The following is a 25,081-nucleotide window of genomic DNA, read 5'->3' as shown; positions in this document are numbered from 1 at the left end:
TTTAGTTCTATTTAATTTTTATCTAAAAACTATTTTATTCAATGAGTTACTCACAACACTGACTAGGGTGAGATTAATTAACAAGATACTTTTTCTGTACCTCTGTTTCTATTAAATCTTCTAATGAAATCTCCTCTTGTATTTCTTTCTTTTGGTTTTTCTTCAGCACAAAGCCCGGTGGCAAGGCATGACGGTACATACAACTATCTCCTCCTCCAGGACAAATCCAGAACCAGCCGTACTTGTTATTCTCAATGGCTTCAAGAAAATGCTTACATACCTAACCCAGAAACAAGGAAATGAAGCAAATTTCAGTACAATTTAGTTCACCACATCCGACATTATTAAAAGTTTAAGCAAATGTAGCTATTTTCCTACTAAATTACAATAACTCCAATTAAGATGCACATTTAAATAAAGACTAGCTATACTTATTGGAATGAAATGGTTGCAAATATGGAGTCTGTAGAAAAGAAATATTTTTAAAAATGTTATTCACGTTTAGAAAAGCTCATTATTAGGTTTTAGCAAACAGCCAACAAATCAGTTAAATCCAGTTCCTAATTCTCTAGACCCCAAACGAGTTATTCCTCTTTATAGTGATGGCCACTGATCATCCTCCAATATCTTGCAAGCCAGCAATAACGACGCAAACATCTGCAGACTATGTCATCCTTGACAGTGTCAAAATACAGTAACAAGTGTACACCTGAATGAATCCCTAAATGCACGTGCATGCTCACACGCACAATTGACATAAAGTTAACATTGTTTGGTGTTGAAGATTACTTACTATTGATGTTTTCTTCTGCTCTGCCTCACCGTGTTTTTTTTGGACTACTTCTTCCAGTTTTTTCACATCCCAATTATCCATTGTGTCTGTGAGGAAAAAAAAATTGAGATTAACATTATTCTGCACTCTCCCAAAGGTGGAAAGCAGTAGCCTATTCTAAACTAAAAACAGAAACCCACTATTAAAACTTCAAAAGTTAACATAATATTAACACCATGGCTGGCACAGTGAATGTAGGGTATGGCTGGGGGGGGAGGGGGGGTGGTGGTCAGATATGTTAGCAGACTAAATGGATCCTAGGAATCCTCTGGTTCGACATTAATCCACCTCATGGCTGCATGCATTTCTCAAGCCTGGTGATCTTGCTATGGGTAATAATCTCAGCAGTCTGTGATCACTGATAAGCTTGTTAACATAAATCTCCAGATCGGTACAATAAAGCACAAGGGAGAGGCACCAACACCCATCACCTAACAGAGCTGATGAGACTATAGGATCTAGATAGTGATTAATCACATGGAAAGCTGATACTGGTGCCGAACATCAGAATCAGAATCAGACTTTAATCGCCAAGTACCTGTGCACATACAAGGAATTTACTTCCGGCAGATGTTGTCTCTCTGCTCATAACAATAATAATGATAAATATAAATGAAAATATAGATTATACAAGTAGTGCAATCCAAGTAATAGTTAGCCGACAGTTAACCGGCAGTTAACTGTTCAGCAAAGTGACCGCAGTAGGGAAAAAACTTCTCCAGTGCCTATTAGTCTTAGTCTGCAGGGATCTGAAGCGCCTACCAGACGGAAGCAGTTCAAACAGTCCGTGCGCAGGATGGAAGGAGTCCTCATGGCTCATTTTCACTGTGCTGGCCAGACTGCCCGCGAAATCCGCAACTCAGTGCAGCCAACATCTTTCCAGCCCTCCTACGTCTTCAAATTGCCCCAGTGGCTCACATCATACTTGGGTGCACAGAGATATTCATTTACTGTGTGAGTGCCTGCGCCAGATTCCAACAAGCAGCACAGCACAAGTAGATATCTATTTTAAAGTGCAGGAATATACAAGTTTGGGTGTTCAGATGCCAGCAGCCACTGCATTATGTGAATCAGCCAGCCACAGAGTAACTCTACAACGTGCATCTCTATGATAACTCTACAATCCTGAATGCTGAAGGCTTTATTCCATTTGCTTAATTTTCATGAAGCTTATCAGGTTGCAGTCACAGAGGGAACATGCAAACTCCATAAAGCACCAACGAGTAGAGCTGTGAGGCAGCTGTGCGACAGTGCTGCTCAATGATTGTCAATGAGTATGCAGGCAGGAGGCATCAATTATTAATAATATTCCACGCTGTATTACTCTTCCAAGAAATACTGAGGCTCTGGTTAAGGAGGTGGTATATAACAGGGTTACAGGCAGGAAGGATCAAATGACGTTCTTGAGAAATAAGAAATGCAAGAGAACACTAAGAAGGGATTCAGGAGGGCTAAAAGGCATGAGGTTGCTCTAGCAGACAAGGTGAAGGAGAATCCCAAGGGCATCTACAGACATTCTAACAGCAAGGGACAAAATTGGTCCCCTTAAATTCAGAGTGGTCATCTATACATGGAACCAAAAGAGATGGTGGAGATCTGAAATTGATTTTTTACATCTGTATTTACTCATGAGATGGACATGGAATTTTTAGAGGTGAGGCTACACAGCCGTGAGATCATGGACTGCATGGACTGTATACAAATTACAGAGGAAGTGGTGTTTGCTGTCTTGAGGTAAATTAGGTTGGATAAATCCACAGGGCCCAACAAGGTACTCCCTAGGACTTTGAGGGAGGCCACTGCAAAAACTGCAGGGGACCCTCAGAGACACTTAAAACATCCTTAGCACAAGGCGAGGTGCCAGAGGATAGCTAATGCCATTCGCTGTTAAAGAAAGGCTCCAAGAATAAGCTGGGAAGTTATAGGCTGATGAGCCCGACATCAGTAGTGAGTAAATTATTGGAAGGTATTCTACGGGATCAGAGATGAGCATTTGGATAGACAAGGACTGATTAGGGATAATCAACATGGCTTTGTGCATAGAAGGTTGAGTCTCACCAATCTTTTTGAGCTTTTTGAGGAAGTTACCATGAAAGTTGATGAAGGCAAGGCAGTGGATGTTGTCTGCAGGACTTTAGCAAAGCATTTCACGAGGTCCCACATGAGAGGTTGGTAAAAAATGTTTAGCTGCTTGGCATCCAGGATGATGTAGTAGATGTGACTAGCCTATGACTAGAGGTGTGCCTGCAGGGATTGGTGCTAGGTCTGTTGCTTATCATCTATATCTAATGACCTGGATAATAATGTAGTAAACTGGATCAGCAAATTTGCAGCGGACACCAAGACTGGGATGTAGTGAACAGCAAGGAAGGCTATCAAAGCTTGCAGTGGGATCTGGACCAGCTGAAAAAAAATAAAATGGGGTGAAGAATGGCAGATTGAACTTGGCCTGCATTAAACCTCAAGTTAATTTTATTATCAAAGTACCTATATGTCACCATATACAACCCTGTAATTCACTTTCTAGTGGGCATACTCTAACTATAACAGAATCAATGAAAGATTGCCCAATTAGAGTGTTGAACCAGAGTGCAGAAGACAACAAACTGCAAATACAAAAATAAGAAAAAATAATAATAAATTAATAAGCACTAAATATTGAGACAGGAGAGTCCAAATGATGGAGCAAGTAAAGATGAGTAAAGTTATCCCCTTTGGTTCAAGAGCCTGACGGTTGAGGGGTAGTAACTGCTCCAGAACCTAGTGGTGTGAGTGCTGAGGCTCCTGTACCCTCTTCCCGATAGCAGCAGTGAGAACAGAGCATGTACTGGGTGGTATCAGTCCCCGATGATGGGTGTTGCTTTCCTGCGAGTGTTTCATGCTCAATGGTGTTAAGAGCTTTTCCCGTGATGGAGTGGGCCATATCCACTACTTGTAGGATTTTCCATTCAGGGGCATTGGTGTTTCTATACAAGGTGTGATTCAGCCAACTAATATACACATCTATAAGCATTTGTCAAAGTTTTTAAAGGTCATGCCAAATCTCCGCAAACTCCTAATTCTTACTTCGTAATCAAACTTGCATGTTGAGCCCAGGACAGGTCCTCCAAAATAACAACAGCGAGGAATTTAAAGTTGCTGACCGTCTCCACCTCTGATGAGGACTGGCTTCCTACTCTTGAAGTCTATAATCAGCTCCTTGGTCTTACTGACATTGATCAAATCAAGTTTAATTATCATTCAAACCAAACATAGACAGCATTCCTCTGGGGCCAAGGTACAAAGCATTCAAAATAGCAAGCAAATATTTAAAAAAAAGAGTAACATAATTCAAAATAGAATGAAGAAGCATATTCACTTGAAAACATAGTGACGATGTCCAGCAATCAATGATACAGTCCACTGCTCAAAAACGAAAGGCCAGCCCCCAGCTGAGCTCAGCATGTAGTAGTGCTTTTGCGTTGCTCACCTGATCTGCAGTAGGCAAGACTGATGTTTGAGGCCTAGTACTGGCTACAACTGAGGCTATGCAGCTCCGATGTTCACTGCCCATTCACCAAACAAAGGTAACAGGCCTTCTTCGGCAACTTATATTATCACTGTCCAACAGAGTCTTGCGATAGCAAGCAAAATGCCCGAGACAATCTCCCATGGTTATAATGCACCAACTGCGATGCTTCCGAGTAGCCGGCAGCAACATGGTCTGCAGCCAGATCAGCTCCTCCAAACCCAAACCAGCTCCTTCTCCAGCACACCGGCTGACTTCTTTGTCTCCTTGACTGGCTCCACTGCAGACACCAGTCCATTTACTCCAATCAATGAGCAGCTCACAAATGGAGAAGACCTGCAGCACCCAATGTTCTTACAGTGGAATTGTCTTGTAATCACACAAAAAAAAAACAAATTTTACAGAGAGAAAAGCACCCCTGCTTGGTCTCCAAGAGGCTGCCGTGTACACATGTGCCACCATCTTATCAGAAGTTCACCCATATTAAGAAGTTGTCATTACGATATCACTCAGTCAGAGTTTCAATCTACCTCTTACATGCTGTTTTATCACCACCTTTGATTTGGCCTACAACAGTGGTGTTGTCAGTAAACTTGAATATGGCATCGCTTAGCCACACAGTCGTAAGTGTAGAGTAGAGCAGGAGGCTAAGCACACAGCCTTGCAGTGCACCTGTGCTGATGGAGATCATGGAGACATCGTTGCCAATCCGAACTGACTGCAAGGGAGGAAATCCAGGATCCAATTGCACAAGGAGGTATTGAGGCCAAGGTGTCGGGTGCTTACTGATTAGTTTTGAGGGGATGAGGGTATTGAATGCTGAGCTCTAGTTGATAATTACACCTTTGCTGTCCAGATGTTCCAGGGTTGAGTGAAGAGTCAATTAAATGGCATCTGCTGTGGCCCTGTTGCGGAGGTTGGCAAATTGGGGATGATCCAACTCACTCCATCACCAACCCTTCATTACTGTGGATGTAAGTGCTACTGCACGATGGTCATTGAAGCAGGACACTATGCACTCACTGGGCACTGATACCTGTGAGGAGTTTGTACGCTCTCCCTGTGATCTCTGGGTGTTCCGATTTCTTCCCACAGTCCAAAGATGTACTGGTTGTTAGGTTAATTGGTTATCGTAAATTGTCCTGTAATTAGGCTAGGAGTAAAATTGGGTGATTGCTGGGCAGCGGGGCTCAAAGGCCAGAAGGGCTTACTCTGCGCAGCATTTAAAAAATAAATAAATAAATTGATATAATTGAAGCCTGCTTGAACCAGGTGGGTACCACGCATTGCTGGAGTGAGGGGTTAAAGTTGTCAATGAACACATTTGTTAATACTTGACCAGGCACCCTATCTGGGCTGGATGCTTTTCGTGGGTTTACCTCAAGGCTGCTTGCACATCAGCTTCAGAGACTGAAATCATAGGATCACCGGAGGATGTGGGAGTTCATGATGGCTTCTCCATGTTTTGACAGTCAAAACGAGCATAGAAGGCCTTGAGGTCATCTGGAAATGAAGCCTTGTCTATGACATTTTGATTTACCTTTATAAGAGGTGATAGTATTCAAGCCTTGTGACAACTGTCGAGCATTCTTTGTTGATTCAGGTTTGGTTCGGAATTGCCACTTCAAACATGAGGTCCAGGTACACTCCACTCCACATGAGATTGTACCTGGACCTCTTGTAACTTTCTTCGTCACCAGACTTGAATGCTTCTGGTCTGGCTCTCGGCAGATTTCAGATCTCATGGTTCATCCAGGGCTTCTGAATGGGAAAACCCTGAATGATTTTGTGAGAACACTTGTCTGCAGCTGATTTAATGAAGTTAGTTAAAATCATGATTTATTCATTCAGGTCCCTAGATGAGTCCTTGAATATGGCCCAGTCCACTAACTCGAGGCCACTCCTCTGTCACCTGCAACCACTTCTTTGATGTTTTAATCTCTGGAGCTTTGCTCTTTGGCGTCTGCCATATGCAGATAGAAGGACAGTCAAGTGGTCAGATTTCCCAAAATGTGATCTGGACATGGAACGGTGGGCATTCCTCATTTTAGTTTAATAGTGGCCTACTATGTGTGGATCTCTGGTGCCACAGGTTACAAGTTGACGGTAACTGGGTAGAGTTTTCTTCAAACTTGAAGTCTGTGACTATGATTTGAAATGCGTCGGGATCAACTGTTGTTTGTTTGGAGACGGCATTACGCAATATCGTGAGCACTTGATTATAGTCGGCTGCTGGTGGTATGTAAACTGCGATAAGAACAAGCATGAGGTGTTGCACTTTGGAGGACAAACCAGGATAAGATTTACACGGTGAGTGGTAGGGCACTGAGGAGTGTGGTAGAACAGAAAGACCTGGAAATGCAGGTCCATAGTTTCTTGAAAATGGTTCACAGGTACAGAGGGTCATAAAGAGATTTTGACTCACTGGCCTTCATAGTGCTCATAGTAGCACAGGAGTTAGGATGCTAAGTTGAAGTTGAATAAGAACTTGGTGAGGCCTAATTTGGAGTATTGTGTGTAGTTCTGGTCACCTAACTACCAGAAACATAGCAATAAGATTAGAAGATTGCAGTGAAAACTTACAAGGATATTGCTGAGACCTGTATTAAAGGGAAAGGGTGAGTAGGTTGGATCTATCTAGCTTATTCTCTAGAGAGTAGGAAAATGAGGGGAGATTTAATTGAGGAATACAAAACAAAGAGGGGTATAGATAGAGCAAATGTAAGTAGGATTTTTCCACTGTGGAGTGAAACTAAAACTGGAGCTCATGGGTTAAGGATGCAAGGTGAAATATTTTAGGGGAAGAAAAGGGGAAACTTTTTTGCTCAGAGGATGGTAAGGATGTACATTAGCTGCTAGCACAAGTGATGAATGTTTTTGATTTCAACATTTGATAAAAAAAATGGATAGGTACATGGATGTGAGGGTTATGGTCTGGGTGCAGATCGACGGTAATAGACAGGTTAATAGTTTGGCATGGGCTAGAAAGGCCTGTTTACACTGTAGTGCTCCATGACTCGATGACCAAACTAAAAACTCATCAGGTCAGGAAACATACATAGAGAAAGCTACAGAGATAATATTTTGGATTTGAGCCAAGAGAATATAAATGTTGGAGTCCGGAGCAACAAACAAACTGGAGAAACTCAAGAGGACCAAGCAGCACCTTGACCACTGAGCTCCTCCAGGTTTGTGTTTTGCTAACAGTTTAGCTTTTCCGTAGATTTTCAAAATTCCCACTAACCATCTGTCAAGAACCAAGCTATTAAACTTAAAAAAAATTTCAAAAGGACTTTTTTTGTAAATTGCCTGATACTCTCAAACATGGCTGAATTCAATCTTTACATAAAATTGTTGCATACTTTTAAGTACATTTACAACATGACAGACAAGCCTCATATAGACAAAAGGGAGCAACAAAAACATTTGGAGGAAGATATTAACTAGAACTGGTCAAATTGATACCTCTTTGTAACTGACCCATAAAATGAATTCCTGCATTTTGTACTGAAAGAGCAAACATGCAAGAACGGACAGCCTGGAAGTTAAATGCCTTCCTCTGTAACTGTACTTGACTTTCTGACTCACAGACTGCAATCAGTAAGGATAGGCAGCAACTTCTGCCATGATTATCCTTAACACTGGTGCACCACAAGGCTGTGCCCTCAAACCCCTACTCCATTCTCTGTACACTTATGACTGCACTGCCAGATTCTGCTTTTAACTCTGTCTAAAAGTTTGCAGATCTGACACCACTGCAGTGAATCACATCTAAAATATTGAGGAGTACAGGAAGTAATGGTGAGTTTAGTGACAACAACCTTTCCCTCAATGTCAACAAAACAAAAAGCTTGTCATTGACTTCAGGAAGAGAGTAGTGCATGTTCTCCTATGTCAATGATGCTGAGGTTGAGAGCTTCAAGTTCCTAGGTATGAACATCACCCGAAGCCTGTCCTGGTTCAACAATGTCACAGCTAAGAGAGCCCATGAACACCTCTGCTTCCTCAGGAGGTGAGAGCTTCAAGTTCCTAGGTATGAACATCACCCGAAGCCTGTCCTGGTTCAACAATGTCACAGCTAAGAGAGCCCATGAACACCTCTGCTTCCTCAGGAGGCTAAAGAAATTTGGCATGTCCTCATCCACTCAACAATTTTTAATCAATGTACCCTGGAAAGCACCCTGCCTGGATACAATAAAACTTGGTATGTCCACTGCACCACGCATGACCACAAGAAACTAGAGTTGTGGACACAGCTAAATGCATCAAAGGAACCAGCCTCTCCTGTTTTCTCCTGTCATCAGGCAGAAGATACAAAGCATGTACTAGGCTGAAGGACAGCTTCTATTCCAATGTTACAACATTCTGGAACAGACTTCTTGTATAATAAAATGGCCTCAATCTACCTTGCTATGATCTCACACTGTATCACTTACCTGCACTCCACTTTTTCAGTAGTGTTTACACTTTATTCTGCATTGTTATTGGTTTATTCTGGCTCAGTTCAGTGTGTAATGACTTGAGCTGTAGGCAAGGCAAGCTTTTCTCACGGTACCTTGGTACATGTACCAATAGTAAACCAGAACCAACTAAACAAATTTAAATAATAAGTACTGCCACACACTTAAATTTTGGCCAATGACTTGTCAACTTACCCTTTTCAAGATCCTCATCCCTGGCATCTACATATATACTGCGCTTTTCACTCTTTCTTTCAAGGGACATGTCATGTGAAAACTTGCATTTGTCACCTTTGGTACATTGCCCTTGTTTGAAAAAAGCACAGACCACAGATTTGGGATCAGCTCCTAAAAAGAAAACAACAAGGAAGTCACATTATATATATGATGCATTTCCAATTACCAAATAATACTTAACACTACCGAGCTAATACAAAGTACTCTTATTTCTGTTCCCAACCACTTTCCTATTTTAACCAATGTACAGTACTGTGCAAAAGTCTTAGGCACCTAGTTATATAAATGTGCCCAAGACTTTCATACAATACTGTAGATCATACAACACAACAGCATTGCAGTTGGTGTAACATTAAAACGGATAGAATTAGAGCCAGTTGGAAGATCAGGGTTTCATTCCTGCCGCTCTCTAGAAGGAGTTTGTATGTTCTCCCCATGACTGCGTGGCATTCCTCTCCCATTCCAAAGGACGTACAGTTAGGGTTAGGGTGTTGTGAGTATCCTATGTTGGCACACTTGAGGGCTGCCCGAACAATCCTTGCTGACAGATTTGATACAAATGATACATTCTGCTGTATGTTTCGATGTACATGACTAAGCAAATCTTTATCTTTAAAAATAAAACTAATTTTAGATAACACCCTGATTAATCAAGAATCTATCAACCTCTGTCTTAAATATACCCAATGACTTGGCCTGCATAGCCATCTGTGGCAAAGAATTCCATATATTCATCACCCTCTAGTTAAAGAAATTTTTTCCCATCTCTGATCAAAATGGATGTCCCCAATTCTGAGACTGTGCCCTCTGGTCCTAGACTCCCCTACTATAGGAAACATCCTCTCCACATCCAATCTATCCAGACTTTTAATATTTGATTAGTTTCAATAAGATTTCCCTACCCCATTCTTCTAAATTCCAGCAAGTATAGGCCTAGATTCAAATGTTCCTCATACGTTAACATTTTCATTCCCAGGAGCAGTTTTGTGAACCTCCTCTGGACTCTCTCCAATCCTAGCACATCCTTTCTTAGATATGGGGCCCAAAACTGCTCATAATACTCTCTTTGAAAATAATGTTAACATTGCATTTGCCTTCCTTAGCACAGACTCAACCTGACAGTTAACCTTTAGGAATCCTGCACAAGGACTCCCAAGCCCTCTGCACCTTTGATTTTTGAAGTTACTCCCCATTTAGAAAGCAGACCACGTCTTTATTCCTTTTGCCAAAGTGTATGACTATGCACTTCCCTACATTATATTTCATCTGCCAATTCTTTGCCTATTCCCCAAAATCCAAGTCCTTCTGTAGACATCCAGCTTCCTCAACACTACCTGTCTTTATTCCCACTCTTTTCCTCCTGCCAGCCAATCTTCAATCGATTTAAGTAACTTTCCTGTAGCGTTATGAGGTTTTATTTCATTAAGTAGGCTTGTGCAGCATCATGACAAAAGCCTTATGAAAATCCAAACAAACAACTTCCACTGACTCTTTGTCTATCTGGCCTATTATTTCCTCAAAGAATTCCAACAGATTTGTCAGGCACTGCTGTTCTGCCATCAACCCTGCCAGCACCCCTTTCAATCAACTTTGGATGCTCCTCTCTCATGTTTCTGTAATTCACTTTACTCCACTGTAATACTGACATTCTCCTTCACAAACTGCAGGGCGAATTCTATATTATGATCACTGTCTAAGGGTTCCTTTACCTTAGGTTTCCTAATCAAACATGGGTCATTACATAACACCCAATCCAGAGTTGCTGTTCCCTAATGAAGTCAACTACAAGCTGTTCTAAAAAGCCATTTTGTAGGCATTCTATAAATTCCCTCTCTTGGGATCCAGCGCCAACCTATTTTCCCAATCTACCTGTATATTGAAATTCCCCCCATGATTAATGCAACTTCGCCCTTTTTGCATGCCTTTTCTATCTCCCATTGTAATTTGTAGCCCACATCCTGACTACTGTTCCCTTTATGATAGCTTCTCAAAAATGTTTGTCCATGATTGGCAATGATTAGTATAGTTCAGGGGTGGGCAAACTTTTTGACTTGTGGGCCACAAAGGGTTCTAAAATTTGACAGGACCAGGAGCAGATGGACTGAGTGTTTTTTGGTAATACACCTCATAAGAGAAAATAAAATATCATGGGATATGTAGAAAACATGTGCTTTAATTTCAATTGAAAATGAACAAATGCATTACAACAAAATATCTGTTTTTGAAATCCCATGGTATTTAGCTATTTATTGAAATGACTTTTAAAACAGTGAAAATTCTGTTATCCTTCAAGATATTATCATCATCACTCTCCTCCTGACTGTCTTTACTTCAAAAACGGTAGGAGATGCAGGTCTACTTGTCCTGCTCCTTCTTATTCAATTGTCCCCTGTGCCAAAACTCAACAACGACCAGCACAAAGACAGAACAGTGACAGCAAGCCAGTATGCGGAACGTGTTATTTGATCTGGAGCGCATTTTTTATTTTGAGAATGTACGTGCACCTGCGCACTACTCATGTCCATCACTTAACAGAAATGACATGTAACATGTAAGGCTTATTGAAAAAAATATTTTCAAATGCATTTTTTACATAACACAACGAAGAAACTTATTTTTAATTTCAGTGGGAACAGTGCTGTTGGTCTCCCTTTTTAGCCAGCGCATCAAAGTCTGGATTTAGTTTTGTTGTGGCGATTCTCAGGATGGATCTGAGGTGTTGATCAGTTAACTTGGATCTGTGGCTGGCTTTGTTGATGTTCATGACGCTGAACGCCTGTTCACACAAATAGGTCGAGCCGAACAAAGAGTAAAGCGCAAATGTGGAGTAATATGCTGCACCTCAACAAAGGTCAATGTGTAGCGGTGTGCTACATGCAGCGCTAAAATTACGACACGGAGTCGGTAACTGCAGTTGAAGAAAAAAAACTTTATTCGAAATCCCCAGCCTCACTTCTAAGCCTCCCTCAACCTGCCCCCCGTGGCGCAGAGGCTCCAAAGCTCTGTGCTCGCAAATCCCTGCAGGCTATCTCCCTTAGCCGGAACGCTGGCTAATTGTGAGCCGGTTCGGATGTGCCAGGAAATGGGTCGCCACAAATGTATATAGAGTGCGTCATCTATTGGGAAAACGCCAGAATTGCGGAGAAAAAACGTTAACAAGGTTTATTAATTATAATTTCATCAAGTTCTGTGGGCTGGATTAAAAAGCTTAACGGGCCGCATATGGCCCGCGGGCCGTAGTTTGTCCATGCCTGGTATAGTTCTACCTCAGATCATTACATGTGTAACTTCCAAATGCTGTTGTTTGTTTCTACCCAGAAAAAAAAACACTAAAACTGTAGACTTGCTGGAAATATACATGAAGTAGTTTATAAGTATTAATGGTCAGTCACAATTTCTTTGTACATACTTACTTTAAAAAACCATGAAAACTGGTTAGAGTTAAAATTATAGGTCTCCACTTCTGATCTTCAAAATATGCAAAGTAATTTCTTTGCAAGTTAAGAAAAAATCTTACAGGGTTAGACAGGATAGGTGCAGGGATCATGCTTCCTCTGGCCATGTGCCAGTGTCAACACAGGCAGTCAGCTTTTCGGATTAAATAAGAAATCTTGTGACACAATGCGCATGGTTTCTTTGGAATTCTCTACTCCAGAATCTCAGACATTTAAAATAAGGGAATCACAGAATTAGGGGTTAGTGCTGAGAAGAGCACTAATGTAGAAAGATCAGCTAGGACAGGGGTTCCAAACATGGGGTCGTGGCCCCTTGTTTAATGGTAATGGTTTATGGCATAAAAAAGGTTGGAATCTGAGCTAGGATCTTGTTGTTGACAGAACAGGCAGAAAGGAGCTAATTAACCTACTCCTGCTTTTACTTCTTACATTACATCTTTACTTTGTTACAACAAGAAAATTTCCAGAATTCTCAGCATCATCACAAACACACAGGCATATGTTGCTCGACAGAAATTAGGAGTGGGATGCTACAGGGAATGTGGCAAATAAGGTGGGGTATTGGTTGGGGGGTGGTCTGGGCAAGAAATGATGGTAGTAGTAAGATAGTGGATATTAGCACAACTAATATAATTAATGGATGTTTTCAATCTGAGTCTAGGACCCAAAGGAACAGACTCAGAATAAGATATCCCTTTAGAATAGGAATGAGGAGGAATTTCTTTAGCCAGAGGGTGGTGAATCTGTGGAATTCATTGCCACAGATTGCTGTGGAGGCCAAGTAATTGGGTGTATTTAAAGTGGAGTTTGATAGGTACATGATAAGTAAGGGAGTCAGAGGTTACAGAGAGAAGGCGTGGAAAAACGGTTAAGATGGACTATCAACTATTTTTCAGTCTTACAGTTGATGTACCTGAACTGTTCTGTTTGTTCCTTGTTTGTGCATGAAGGGGGATGGGGGGAGCAATGTGCTTGATCGGTTTTGCTTTTTGTTGTGTGGGAGGAAGGATTTGAGGGTCGATGTGCCTGTTCCGTTTTTGTGTGGGGAGAGGTTGATGTGCCTGTTCCATATTTGTTCATTTTTTTTGTGGGGAGGTGGGATTTAGAGTTGATGATCATGCTGCCTTTCTTTCATGGCCACCTGGATAACTGAAGAATTTCAAAGTTGTATAACATTGAAACGTAGAAAACACACAGCACAATACAGACCCTTTGGCCCACAAAGCTGTGCCAAACATATCCTTACCTTAGAACTACCTAAGCTTACCCATAGCCCTCTATTTCTCTAAGGTCCATGTACCTATCCAAGAGTCCCTTACAAGATCCTATCGTTTCTGCCTTCACCCACTGCCACCAGCAGCCCATTCCACACACTCAACACTCTCTGCATAAAAAAACTCACCCCTGACATCTCCTCTGTACATAGTTCCAAGCACCTTAAAACAATGCCCTCTTGTGCTACCCATTTCAGCCCTGGGAAAATGTCTCCGACTATCCACACAATCAATGCCTCTCATCTTCCGACACTCCAAGGAGAAAAGGCCAAGTTTACTCAACCTATTCTTATAAGGCATGCTCCCCAATCCAGGCAACATCCTTGTAAATCTCCTCTGCACCCTTTCTATGGTTTCCATGTCGTTCCTGTAGTAAGGCGACAAGAACTGAGCAGACTACTTCAAGTTGCGCCTGACCAGGGTCCTATATAGCTGCAACATTACCTCTTGGCTCTTAAATCAATCCCATGGTTGATGAAGGCCAATGCACTATATGCCTTCTTAACCACAGAGTCAACTTGCGTAGCAGCTTTGAGTGTTCTATGGACTCGGACCCCAAGATCCTGTTGATCCCCCACAATGCCAAGAGTCTTACCAGTAATGCTGTATTCTGCTATCATATTTGACCTACCAAAATGAACCACCTCACACTTACCTGGGTTGAACTCCGTCTGCCACTTCTCAGCCCAGTTTTGCATCCTATCAATGTCCCGCTATAACCTCTGACAGCCCTCCACACTATCCAAAACACTCCCAATCAGCAAATTTACTAACTCATCCCTCCACTTCCTCATCCAGGTCAATTATAAAAATCACAAAGAGTAGGGGTATACTTTGATACTAAATGAACCTTTGAAAAAAACGTGCAAATAGTCATAGAATACTACAGTACAGGCCCTTTAGTCCATCTAGTCCACACCGAACTATTAATCTGCTTAGTCCCATCAACCTGCACCTGGACCGTATCCCTCCATACCCTGTCCTATCCATGTACCTGTCCGAATTTCTCTTAAATATCTTTATATGTTTTGACTAAGGGCAAACATATCTTAAGCCATGACTATCTGCAGCTTACATTTAAATAAAATGCTGTTAAAGTGAAAGGTATTAAGGAAAAGTTGATAATTTAATCTTCTCCACAAGACTTACTGTATACCATCATTTGAGTTAAATTTAAGAGGTCAGTTGACAAAAAAATTTACCTTTGCTGATCTTCTGAGCAACTACGACGGGTTTAAAAAGTTCATTAAGCTCTTGGAGTTCTTTCTTTTTATCATCCTTCTTAGATTTCTTTTCATCACCAAAAGGTATCTAAAGAACGCAAGTACACTATAAATAAGGAAGCATAATGCTTGGAAATCTCACTTGAGGCAGAAAAAAAAACTTTATACTTTTTAAATTCATAGCCACAGTTCAGCAAAACCTTAGCTCTCAGGTGCAAGTGTTGCCTGATTCTAAAACATTTTCTTGAAAATTCTGATTTCAAATTATTTATTACTGTAACTTTACTCAAGCTTTGCATATTAATGCCAATGAAACTGAAGGCATTCCTCAGATCAATGTTTCAAATAAATTTAATGTTTCAAATAAATAAATGGGTTTTGCCTGAATTTGTCTGCAAGTTTACTTACAATTTCCCACTTTACAAGTTCCAGTCTTTAATCTATTTTACCTGTTTTCCACCAGTTTGTCCATGCTTGACTTGATTTGTGACAGTTTTGATGTATTTCTGCTGTTTTGCTCCTTTTTTGTTCTTCAGTCCAAATGTCTTGTCCTACAAGAGCATAAAAAAGCATAAATAGAAGAGCATTAAGTAGATGAACTACTAGACAGTGGCCTACTATCTGCTTTAACACTGAACCTTACATTTTGTTGCTCCACTCAGTTTGCTGATGGGATGACAGAAATCCAGCACTGTTCTTCCCTTTCCCACTCTCCAACAAAATGTAAAGTTACAGTAGCACAGCCTTGCAACTGCATGTAAAGGGAAACTATTAACGTGTTGCAGTCTAATAGCACCTTCACTGCTGAACCACAGTTTAAGTGATCACACACAAAATGCTAGGGGAACTCAGCAGGCCAGGCAGCATCGATGGAAAAGAGAACAGTCAATCTTTCAAGCAGAGACCCTTCATCAGGATTTGGAAAAAAAGATGAGAAGTCAAAATAAGGAAGTGGGGGGGGGAAGGGGAGAAAGAAATGTGAGGTAGTATGTGAGGTAGGTGAAACTGGGGGTGGGTGAAATAAAAAGCTGGGAAGTTGATTGGTGAAAAAGATAAAGTGCTGGAGAAGGTGGAATCTGATAGGAGAAGACAGAAAGTCATGGAAGAAAGGGAATTAGGAGGAGCACCGGGGGAGGTGATGGGTAGGCAAGGAGATGAGAAGAGAGGGGAAACCCCCCATTCTTAATCTGACTTATCTTTTGTCAACTCTTGATGAAGGGTCTCGGCTCAAAACATCAGCTATTTACTCTTTTCCAATAGATGCTGCCTCCAGCACTTTGTGTGTGCTACCTGGATATCCAGCATTTGCATATTTTCTCTTGTTTGTAGTTTAATTGATCAATCTTGCTGGTGAGGAACTGCACCTACAGATCAAATGAGCACTCTACAGTGTTCTATTGCCACGAGTGATCCTCAGGGAGATGAGGAAGGATCGACACTGAAAATATCTAAACATTATTTCTCACCTTCAAATAAATTGCAAGGAGATTCATCTGACCAGAATCAATCATTCTAGACCAGGCATGGGCAAACTACGGCCCGGGGGCCATATGCGGCCCGTTAAGCTTTTTAATCCGGCCCGCAGAACTTGATGAAATTATATTAATAAACCTTGTTAACATTTTTTCCCCGCAATTCTGGCGTTTTCCCAATAGATGACGCACTCTATATACATTGACCTTTGTTGAGGTGCAGCGTATTACTCCACATTTGCGCTTTACTCTTTGTTCGGCTCGACCTATTTGATGTTCAGCGTCATGAACATCAACAAAGCCAGCCACAGATCCAAGTTAACTGACCAACACCTCAGATCCATCCTGAGAATCGCCACAACAAAACTAAATCCAGACTTTGATGCGCTGGCTAAAAAGGGAGACCAACAACACTGTTCCCACTGAAATTAAAAATAAGTTTCTTCATTGTGTTATGTAAAAAATGCATTTGAAAATATTTTTTTCAATAAGCCTTACATGTTACATCATTTCTGTTAAGTGATGGACATGAGCAGTGCGCAGGTGCACGCACGTTCTCAAAATAAAAAATGCGCTCCAGATCAAATAACGCGCTCCGCATACTGGCGTGCTGTCACTGTTCTGTCCTTGTGCTGGTCGTTGTTGAGTTTTGGCACAGGGGACAATTGAATAAGAAGGAGCAGGACAAGTAGACCTGCATCTCCTACTGTTTTTGAAATAAAGACAGTCAGGAGGAGAGTGATGATGATAATATCTTGAAGGATAACAGAATTTTCAGTGCTTTAAAATAATAACTGTTACTATTAAAAAAGCTGTATTTTATTCATTTAATTTTCAGTGTTTTAAAAATCATTTCAATAAATAGCTAAATACCATGGGACTTCAAAGACAGATATTTTGTTGTAATGCATTTGTTCATTTTCAATTGAAATTAAAGCACATGTTTTCTACATATCCCATGATATTTTATTTTCTCTTATGAGGTGTATTACCAAAACACTCCATCCATCTGCTCCTGGTCCGGCCCCCCTGTCCCCCTGTCAAATTTTAGAACCCTTTGTGGCCCAAAAGTCAAAAAGTTTGCCCACCCCTGTTCTAGACCCCTCTCCCCATCTATTTCTTTACTCACTGTACTTTTTATACTTTAAATCATTTTTAATAAAATGTGTTTACAAAGTAAACACATGACTGTATTTAGGCTCATTTTATTCCACATTCATACTTTAATCTCTACGTTTATTTTATCTATAATGGAATGCTGTTTTTTGTTGCATGTCAAGCTAACACACCACAACAAATTCCTAATGTATGTAAATGCATATGATGAGTAAAATTGATCCTTGATTGTAGTAATCCACATAAGTAGTGTATGCTTGTAATTTCCTCCACAGCCAACATTGGTGCACAAACACACAAAGCAGGAGGCCATTCAGGCCCGTTCCACCATGATGGCACCACAGTGTGGCCACTTACTACAAGCTGCTCCCTGAAGATTCACTGATTACTTCATTCAATATGATGGCTGATCACCCATTTTGGTCCCCTACTAGGGCTTTCTTGTATATTCCTATAGGACTAAGAAACAAACCTACTTCCTTCCTTAATATATTTAGTGATTTGGCCTTGCTCTCCACTGCAGGGGAGAATTCCACAAGTTCACTACTTCCAAGTGAAGAATCTTCTCCATCCCTATTCTAAATGGCATTTGCTATATTCTGATGCTGTGATCCCCGGTTCAGGACTCACAAGCAATCAGGAACATCCTCCCTGCATTTAGTATGGTGCCATTACAGTTTGATGTAATCCCTTCTCATTCTTCCAAACTCCAGTGAATAGAGAACTGATTGGCCTTATATCCCCTCAGAGGTCACTCTCTCCATCCCAGGAATCAGTCTAGTAAATTTCTGTTGAATTCCCTTCACAGCAAACCATCCTTCCTCAGGTAAGACCAAAAATAAAAAGCACACATATGATCTTATCAAGACCCTGTACAGATGCAACAAGATCTCCTTGCTCCTGCATTCATTTTGTCTTACAGAGCAGGCCTACAACAGTTTGCTTTCCTATCACGAAGGCTTTCAGGATGTGGTAAGGAAACCCAACATCCAGATCTCCACCTTACCCAATTAATCACCATTCAGATGAATGACTTTTTGCATTCAGATACATAAGTGAGGATCATTTTGGGGATCCCCTTATCCAGGTGATTCTGAATCTGCCCGTACTTACCTATATTAGAGCCCCCATGCATTCTCATGACAGCTCATCTTTTCTGAAGATCTGATATCTATAAATTTGAAATTTTGCACGTGAACAGATGAAGCTCACACCACTCCATCAGTCACGTCCTACCATTGACAGAAAATACCGCTTTATTCTTTTTCTGATTCCTGAATGTCCACTAATTGATGGTAATAGGATAACCCCAATGTTCTTTAGTTTTGTACACCTACCACTTAAGTTCTTATCAAGAGCCTTCAGAAATGTTATTGCACAAACATCAAATGATCTGAAATGATCAAGTAATTCTAGTATAACTTTAGGTCATACAGAGAATGGGAACAACTTCTAGTTACCAATAATGCAATGCAAAGATGTGCCCTTGCAAAATTACTTAATTGCTGCTACTGCTTTAATAAATTTAAAGCTCAAAACCAGATCCATATTAAAGGGTGACTTTTCAAAAACAAAGCTAAAACAGTGCTGGATGAACTAGCTCCTAATTATCTCTTTCATGGCCCTTCCTTTGAGAGATGAGCAAAATGATCACAAACCACTTGTGATCAACTGTTGACAGGTACTAGTATTTGTACAAATACACTCTGCATCAATACATACACTTTTGTCAAACTTTGTCAGTACCTCTAAAACAAGCAAAGCGTTACCATTCAGATGGTTAAAGTTGTTCAGACGAAACCCAAAACATTGATACACATGCAGCCACATAAAAAACATGCATTTTCACTTAAACTATGAGATAATTAACAAAGATAAGTTCCTGAAAAGATGTAAAGTAAATTTTAACCAGACATGGTGATGCTATTCAAGTTATTATTGAATGAACAAATATTTTCTAACTTGTAATGCACTGACAACTCATATTTTACAGGTATTAAAAGACTATGACCTAAATTCAACAAATGGGAACACAGTGAGATTAAAAAAACCTTATGAAGGTACATCACTAGGTTACAATTGGTGTATTTAGCCAAAAAAGGGTTGAAAGTCATTCATATGTGACAAAAGACATCCGGTCTGAAAGAATAGTGCATATTATGGTGGCAATTTTATTACAAATAGATTTCCAAATTTGTTAACAGAATCCTTCTGTTAAATCAAACTTTAGCAATTGACAGTCCATGGAGTCCAACAAAGAACTTTAGATAGATTTCCCTAATATTGATGTCAGGGGATCTGCCACAGATCCCGGGTGAGCTTGATATATCATGGGGTCTAAAAAGTACTGTTTCTGAGAAGTTTCTGTGAAAGAGAAGGACAAACTGGAATATTTAAAAGAATGTTTGCTAGAGATTTTATTTGTTGAGACCATAAGACATAGGAGAATTAGACCATTCAGCCTGTCTAGTCTGCTTTGCCATGGCTGATCCCGGATCCCACTCAACCCCATACACCTGCCTTCTCACCATATCCTTTGATTCCCTGACCGATCTGGAAACTATCAACTTCTGCCTTAAATATAGCCACGGCCTCCAACACAGCCTGTGGAAGACATTCCAGATTCACTACTCTCTGGCTGAAATAACTCTGGCTCCTTAACTCTGTTCTAAAAGGTCACACTTCAATTTTGAGGCTGTGCCCTCTAGTTCTGGATACATTCCACCATAGGAAGTATCCTTTCCACACCCCAACCTATCTAGTCCTTTCAACATTCGGTAGGTTTCAATGAAATCCCCTGCATTCTTCTAAATTCCAGTGAGTACAGGCCCAAAACTGCCAAACGCTTCTCATATGTTAACTCCTTCATTCCTGGAATCATCCTCGTGAATCTCCTCTGGACTCTCTCCAAAGACAGCGCATGCTTTTTCAGATATGGGGCCCAAATGTGAATTTTGTCCTGACACATGGAATTATAACACACAATTTTGCCAGCTGTGCTCAAAGGGATTTTGCCCAGCAAATTTTGCTACAGATACTGAAATTAGTGACCATAATTTTGATAGTTTTAAAATTATTATCTGAAATAGTCCACAAGTACCAAATTGAGGTAAAATTTGAAAATATTAGATTTGTAAAGGTTGATTGGGAAAAGCTGGGAGGCTTTTAATAGTGAGATAGAGTTCGGGGGACAGCAGCTTCTGTTGGAGTGAATCAGAATCAGGTTTATTATCACCATACATCTGTTGTTTTGTGGTTAGCAGTACAGTACGTCAATAAATAGCGCAAAAAGGGAACGGTAAGGTAGTGTTCATTACCCATTCAGAAATCTGATGGCAACGGGGAAAAAAAGTGTTCCTAATACAGGTGATCCTGTTTTTCGAACATTCGCTTTACGACACCTCGCTGTTATGAAAGACCTACATTAGTTACCTGTTTTCGCTAACGAGTGTTTTCACTGTTACGAAAAAAGGCAGCACGCACCCCGAGCAGCCAAGCTCCTCCCCCAGAACTGCATTCTAGCCGGCATTGCTTAAATACGTACCTGTGAGCATCTGTGCTTTATGTCGATTTATTTTGTGCATCCATTAGCAAGACGAGTTCTAAGGTATCAGAAAAGCATAAAAGAGCATGTAAGGGTGCTACACTTAGCGTAAAGCTACACATACTTAGCATAAAGCTGGACATAGTTAAGTGTTTTGATCATGGTAAACAAAGTAAGGATACAGAGAGTTTGCCTAAGGGTTTGTGGAAGTTGATGAAAATGATGAAGAGGTTTTGGGATCGCATGACCAAGAACTGACAGATGAAGAGCTGACGAAGAGGAAAGGATAACAATTGAAGCCGAACGCAGTAGTGAACGGCCCGAAAGTGAAGTCATCCAGGAACTGAACGTGAAGCAATTGCGTGAAATTTTCACTGTGATTGACAACGCTGCAATGATTGCTGAAAAGTATGACTTTAATTTTGAAATGGTATGTAAGTTTAGGGCATATTTGTAGGATGGTTTGAGTGCTTACAAAGAACTGCATGATAGAAAAATGCACGAGGCTAAGCAGTCAAGCATATTGTCCTTTTCCAAGCCATCCATATCAGACTACGGAACTCAATCTTTGACATCGAGGCAGGCAGACACAGAAGGTGGTGACCTGCCTCCCCTGATGGAAACAGACGACAATGATATGACACTCCAGTCTCCTATACCTCCCACCACCCCAACCTCCGATGACTCAGCTTAATACACCATCATCAGCGTGCTCACTGTCTTTCTGATTCCGGTAAGTGAAACTACACTGGACGTACACTGTTTCTACTATATATAGGCTGTTTATTTTTATGCATTATTTGGTATGATTTGGCAGCTTCATAGTTTAAAGGTTACTGGAAAGTGTGCTTCTGCCAAGAGCGCTTATGTGAGATTTTCGCTGTGGTGGACAGTGCTGCAATGATTGCAGAAAAGTATTTGTACTTTATATAGGCTGTGTACTTATCAGATCATTACTGCTTTTACTATATGTTACTGTTATTTTAGGTTTTGTGTGTTATTTGGCATGCTTTGGTAGATTATTTTTTGGGTCTGCGAATGCTCACAAATTTTTCCCCATATAAATAAATGGTAATTGTTTCTTCACTTTACGACATTCCAGCTTATGAACTGCTTCATAGGAACGCTCTACCTTCAAATAGCGGGGGAAACCTGCATGTTGATTGGTGATGGATGTCATCTTCAAATTCTAAATTTGTGTATATTTACAAAATACAATTAAGTTGGTCAGTAAAACTATTGAAAATCTTTTCTTTGTACTTTTGTCAGTTAAATAAGGGTTCACGTGAATTAACATATCACAGATTTTTGTTTTTATTGCATTTTGGAAAATATCCCAACTTTTCTGGAAATGGGATTTGAATTTGACATATAGCTGTAGGTGTATCTTCATTGTGATGGGATCAATGAGTTGGGCCAAGGATACCTCCACCGAGATGTTGGCGCTCAGGAGCTTGAAGCTGCGCACTCTTTCCACTGCTGATCCCCGTCACCTTTTCACTGCCATTTGAGATTCTGCCAACACTGGTGCCATCGTCAAATTTACAGATAAAATTTAACTTAAGCTTAGCCACAGTCATGACTGTAAAGGAACTAGAGCAGTGGACTAAGCACGTATCCTTGAGCTGCTACCATACATGAAATGGTACCGCAGCATAAAAGCCAGGACCAACAGGCTCTATCTAGGACAGCTTCTTCCATCAGGCCATCAAACTGATTAATTCACACTGATACAATTGTATTTATGGTCTCTTGACTGTCCTGTTGTACTTAGTATTTATTACAGATTGATATAAATTGCATATTTGACTAGAGACGTAACGTGAAGATTTTTACTCATGTATGTGAAGGGTGTAAGTAATAAAGTTAATTCAATTCAATTCACCTGTGTTCACTGTCAGCAAGGAAGAGATGTTATTATGAATCTGTGGTGACCCATTTCCTGGCACACCCGAACCGGCTCACAATTAGCCAGCGTTCCGGCTAAGGGAGATAGCCTACGGGGGGTTGCGAGTACAAAGCTTTGGAGCCTCTGCGCCACGGGGGGCAGGTTGAGGGAGGCTTAAAAGCAAGGCTGGGTATTTCGAATAAAGTTTTTCTTCGATTGCAGTTACCGACTCCGTGTCGTAATTTTAGCGCAGCGTGTAGCACACCGCTACAATTGGTGACCGCGATGTTCCAAACAAATTTTCGACCAGAAATGACCGACACCGGCTCTGTTCATGCGGTTTCGTTGAAACTGCCTGGTTTCTGGACCCAGCGACCTCACCTATGGTTTCAGCAAGCTGAAGCCCAATTCCACGTTCGGCAGATCACCTCAGAGGACACCCGCTACTACTACGTGGTGAGCTCCCTCGACCAGGACACAGCGGCCTAGGTCACCGAGTTCGTACAGTCGCCCCCGGCAGACGGCAAGTACACGGAATTCAAAGCCCTGCTCCTCAGGACTTTCGGACTCTCACGGCGCGAGCGGGCTGCCCGTTTACTGCACCTGGATGGCTTGGGAGACAGACCTCCATCGGCTTTAATGAATGAGATGTTCTCTCTGGCCGACGGACACACACCCTGCCTCATGTTTGAGCAGGCATTCCTGGAGCAGCTGCCCGAGGACATACGCCTGCTGCTGTCCGACGCAGATTTCAGTGACCCCCGGAAGGTGGCAGCCCGGGCGGACTTGCTGTGGAATGCCAAAAAGGTGAGCCATCGCACAGATCACCCAGCCACGCTCCCAGCAGCAAACCAGTCCAGGCCCGGCCACATAGCCCGCCAACCCCAGGGGCAGGGGTGGGGGGGGGGCCCCAACGAACAATGGTGCTTCTACCACCAGCGGTGGGGCGCAGAAGCCCGCCGTTGTCGCCCGCCCTGCAAGTTCCTGGGAAACACCAGGGCCAGCCGCCGCTCATGACTACGGCGGCTGGCCATCGGGATAGCCTCCTGTATGTGTGGGACAAGTGGTCAGGACGCCGTTTTTTGGTTGACACCGGTGCAGAGGTTAGCATCTTACCTCCGACGAGTTACGACACCCGCAGCACGGCACCGGGTCCCCCACTGAGGGCCACGAACGGCAGCACAGTAAGGACCTATGGCACCCGTCAGGTGCAGCTACAGTTCGGCTCCAGCCGGTTTACATGGGACTTCACACTGGCCGCCGTAGCCCAACCTCTTCTGGGTGCGGATTTTTTGCGGGCTCACAGCCTATTGGTCAACCTGCCCAGGAAGAGACTGGTCCACGCAGAGACCTTTCAGACGTTCTCCCTGGGTGAAGCCCAGTTGCCAGCCCCTCACCTCAGCTCCATCATGCTGTCTGACAATGACGCCACCAGGGTCCTGGTGGATTTCCCTTCGGTTCTGGCACCGCAGTTCACAGCGGCCATGCCCCGACACGGCGTACAGCACCACATCCCAACCCAGGGACCACCCCTCCACACCCGCTCTCGGCGGCATCCCCCGGACAAGCTCCGACTGGCAAAGGAGGAGTTCAAGAGGATGGAGGAATTGGCGGTCCGACAGCCCATGGGCCTCCCCCCTGCACATGGTGCCCAAAGCGACAGGGGGCTGGAGACCATGCGGCGACTACCGCAGGCTGAACGAGGCTACCACACCGGACCGCTACCCTGTGCCGCACATTCAGGACTTTGCAGCAAACCTGCACGGCACACTGATCTTCTCCAAGGTAGTCCTCATCCAAGGGTACCATCAAATCCCGATGCATCCGGATGACGTCCCCAAAACGGCTCTCATCACTCCGTTTGGCCTTTTCGAGTTCCTTCGCATGCCGTTCGGCCTGAAGAATGCCGCACAGACGTTCCAGCGGTTGATGGACGTGGTGGGACAGGACCTGGACTTCGCGTTCATCTATTTGGACGACATCCTCATAGCCAGCAGCAGTCGTCCGGAGCATCTGTCCCACCTTTGTCAACTCTGCGCCCGACTGAGTGAGTACGGTCTAACAATCAACCC

General features: G+C 42.2%; 1 protein-coding gene across 1 annotated transcript in view; it reads right to left on the bottom strand.

The window, feature by feature from the left end:
• The window catches only part of zc3h15 (zinc finger CCCH-type containing 15), a 40,883-nt gene that overhangs the window by 5,931 nt on the left and 9,871 nt on the right, over positions 1 to 25,081 (bottom strand). Inside the window, exons 2-6 of the mRNA XM_059966813.1 lie at positions 15,439 to 15,540; positions 14,969 to 15,077; positions 8,996 to 9,148; positions 794 to 879; positions 101 to 280 (exon numbers count right to left, since the gene is read on the bottom strand). Of these exons, the coding sequence (XP_059822796.1) occupies positions 101 to 280; positions 794 to 879; positions 8,996 to 9,148; positions 14,969 to 15,077; positions 15,439 to 15,540 (630 nt within the window). The remainder of the gene's footprint in view (positions 1 to 100; positions 281 to 793; positions 880 to 8,995; positions 9,149 to 14,968; positions 15,078 to 15,438; positions 15,541 to 25,081) is intronic.

Source organism: Hypanus sabinus, chromosome 4 (assembly GCF_030144855.1).
Source record: "Hypanus sabinus isolate sHypSab1 chromosome 4, sHypSab1.hap1, whole genome shotgun sequence".
Lineage (NCBI taxonomy): Eukaryota > Metazoa > Chordata > Chondrichthyes > Myliobatiformes > Dasyatidae > Hypanus > Hypanus sabinus.
The sequence above is the reverse complement of the archived record's forward strand: the minus strand, read 5'-3'. Positions and strand labels throughout refer to the sequence as shown.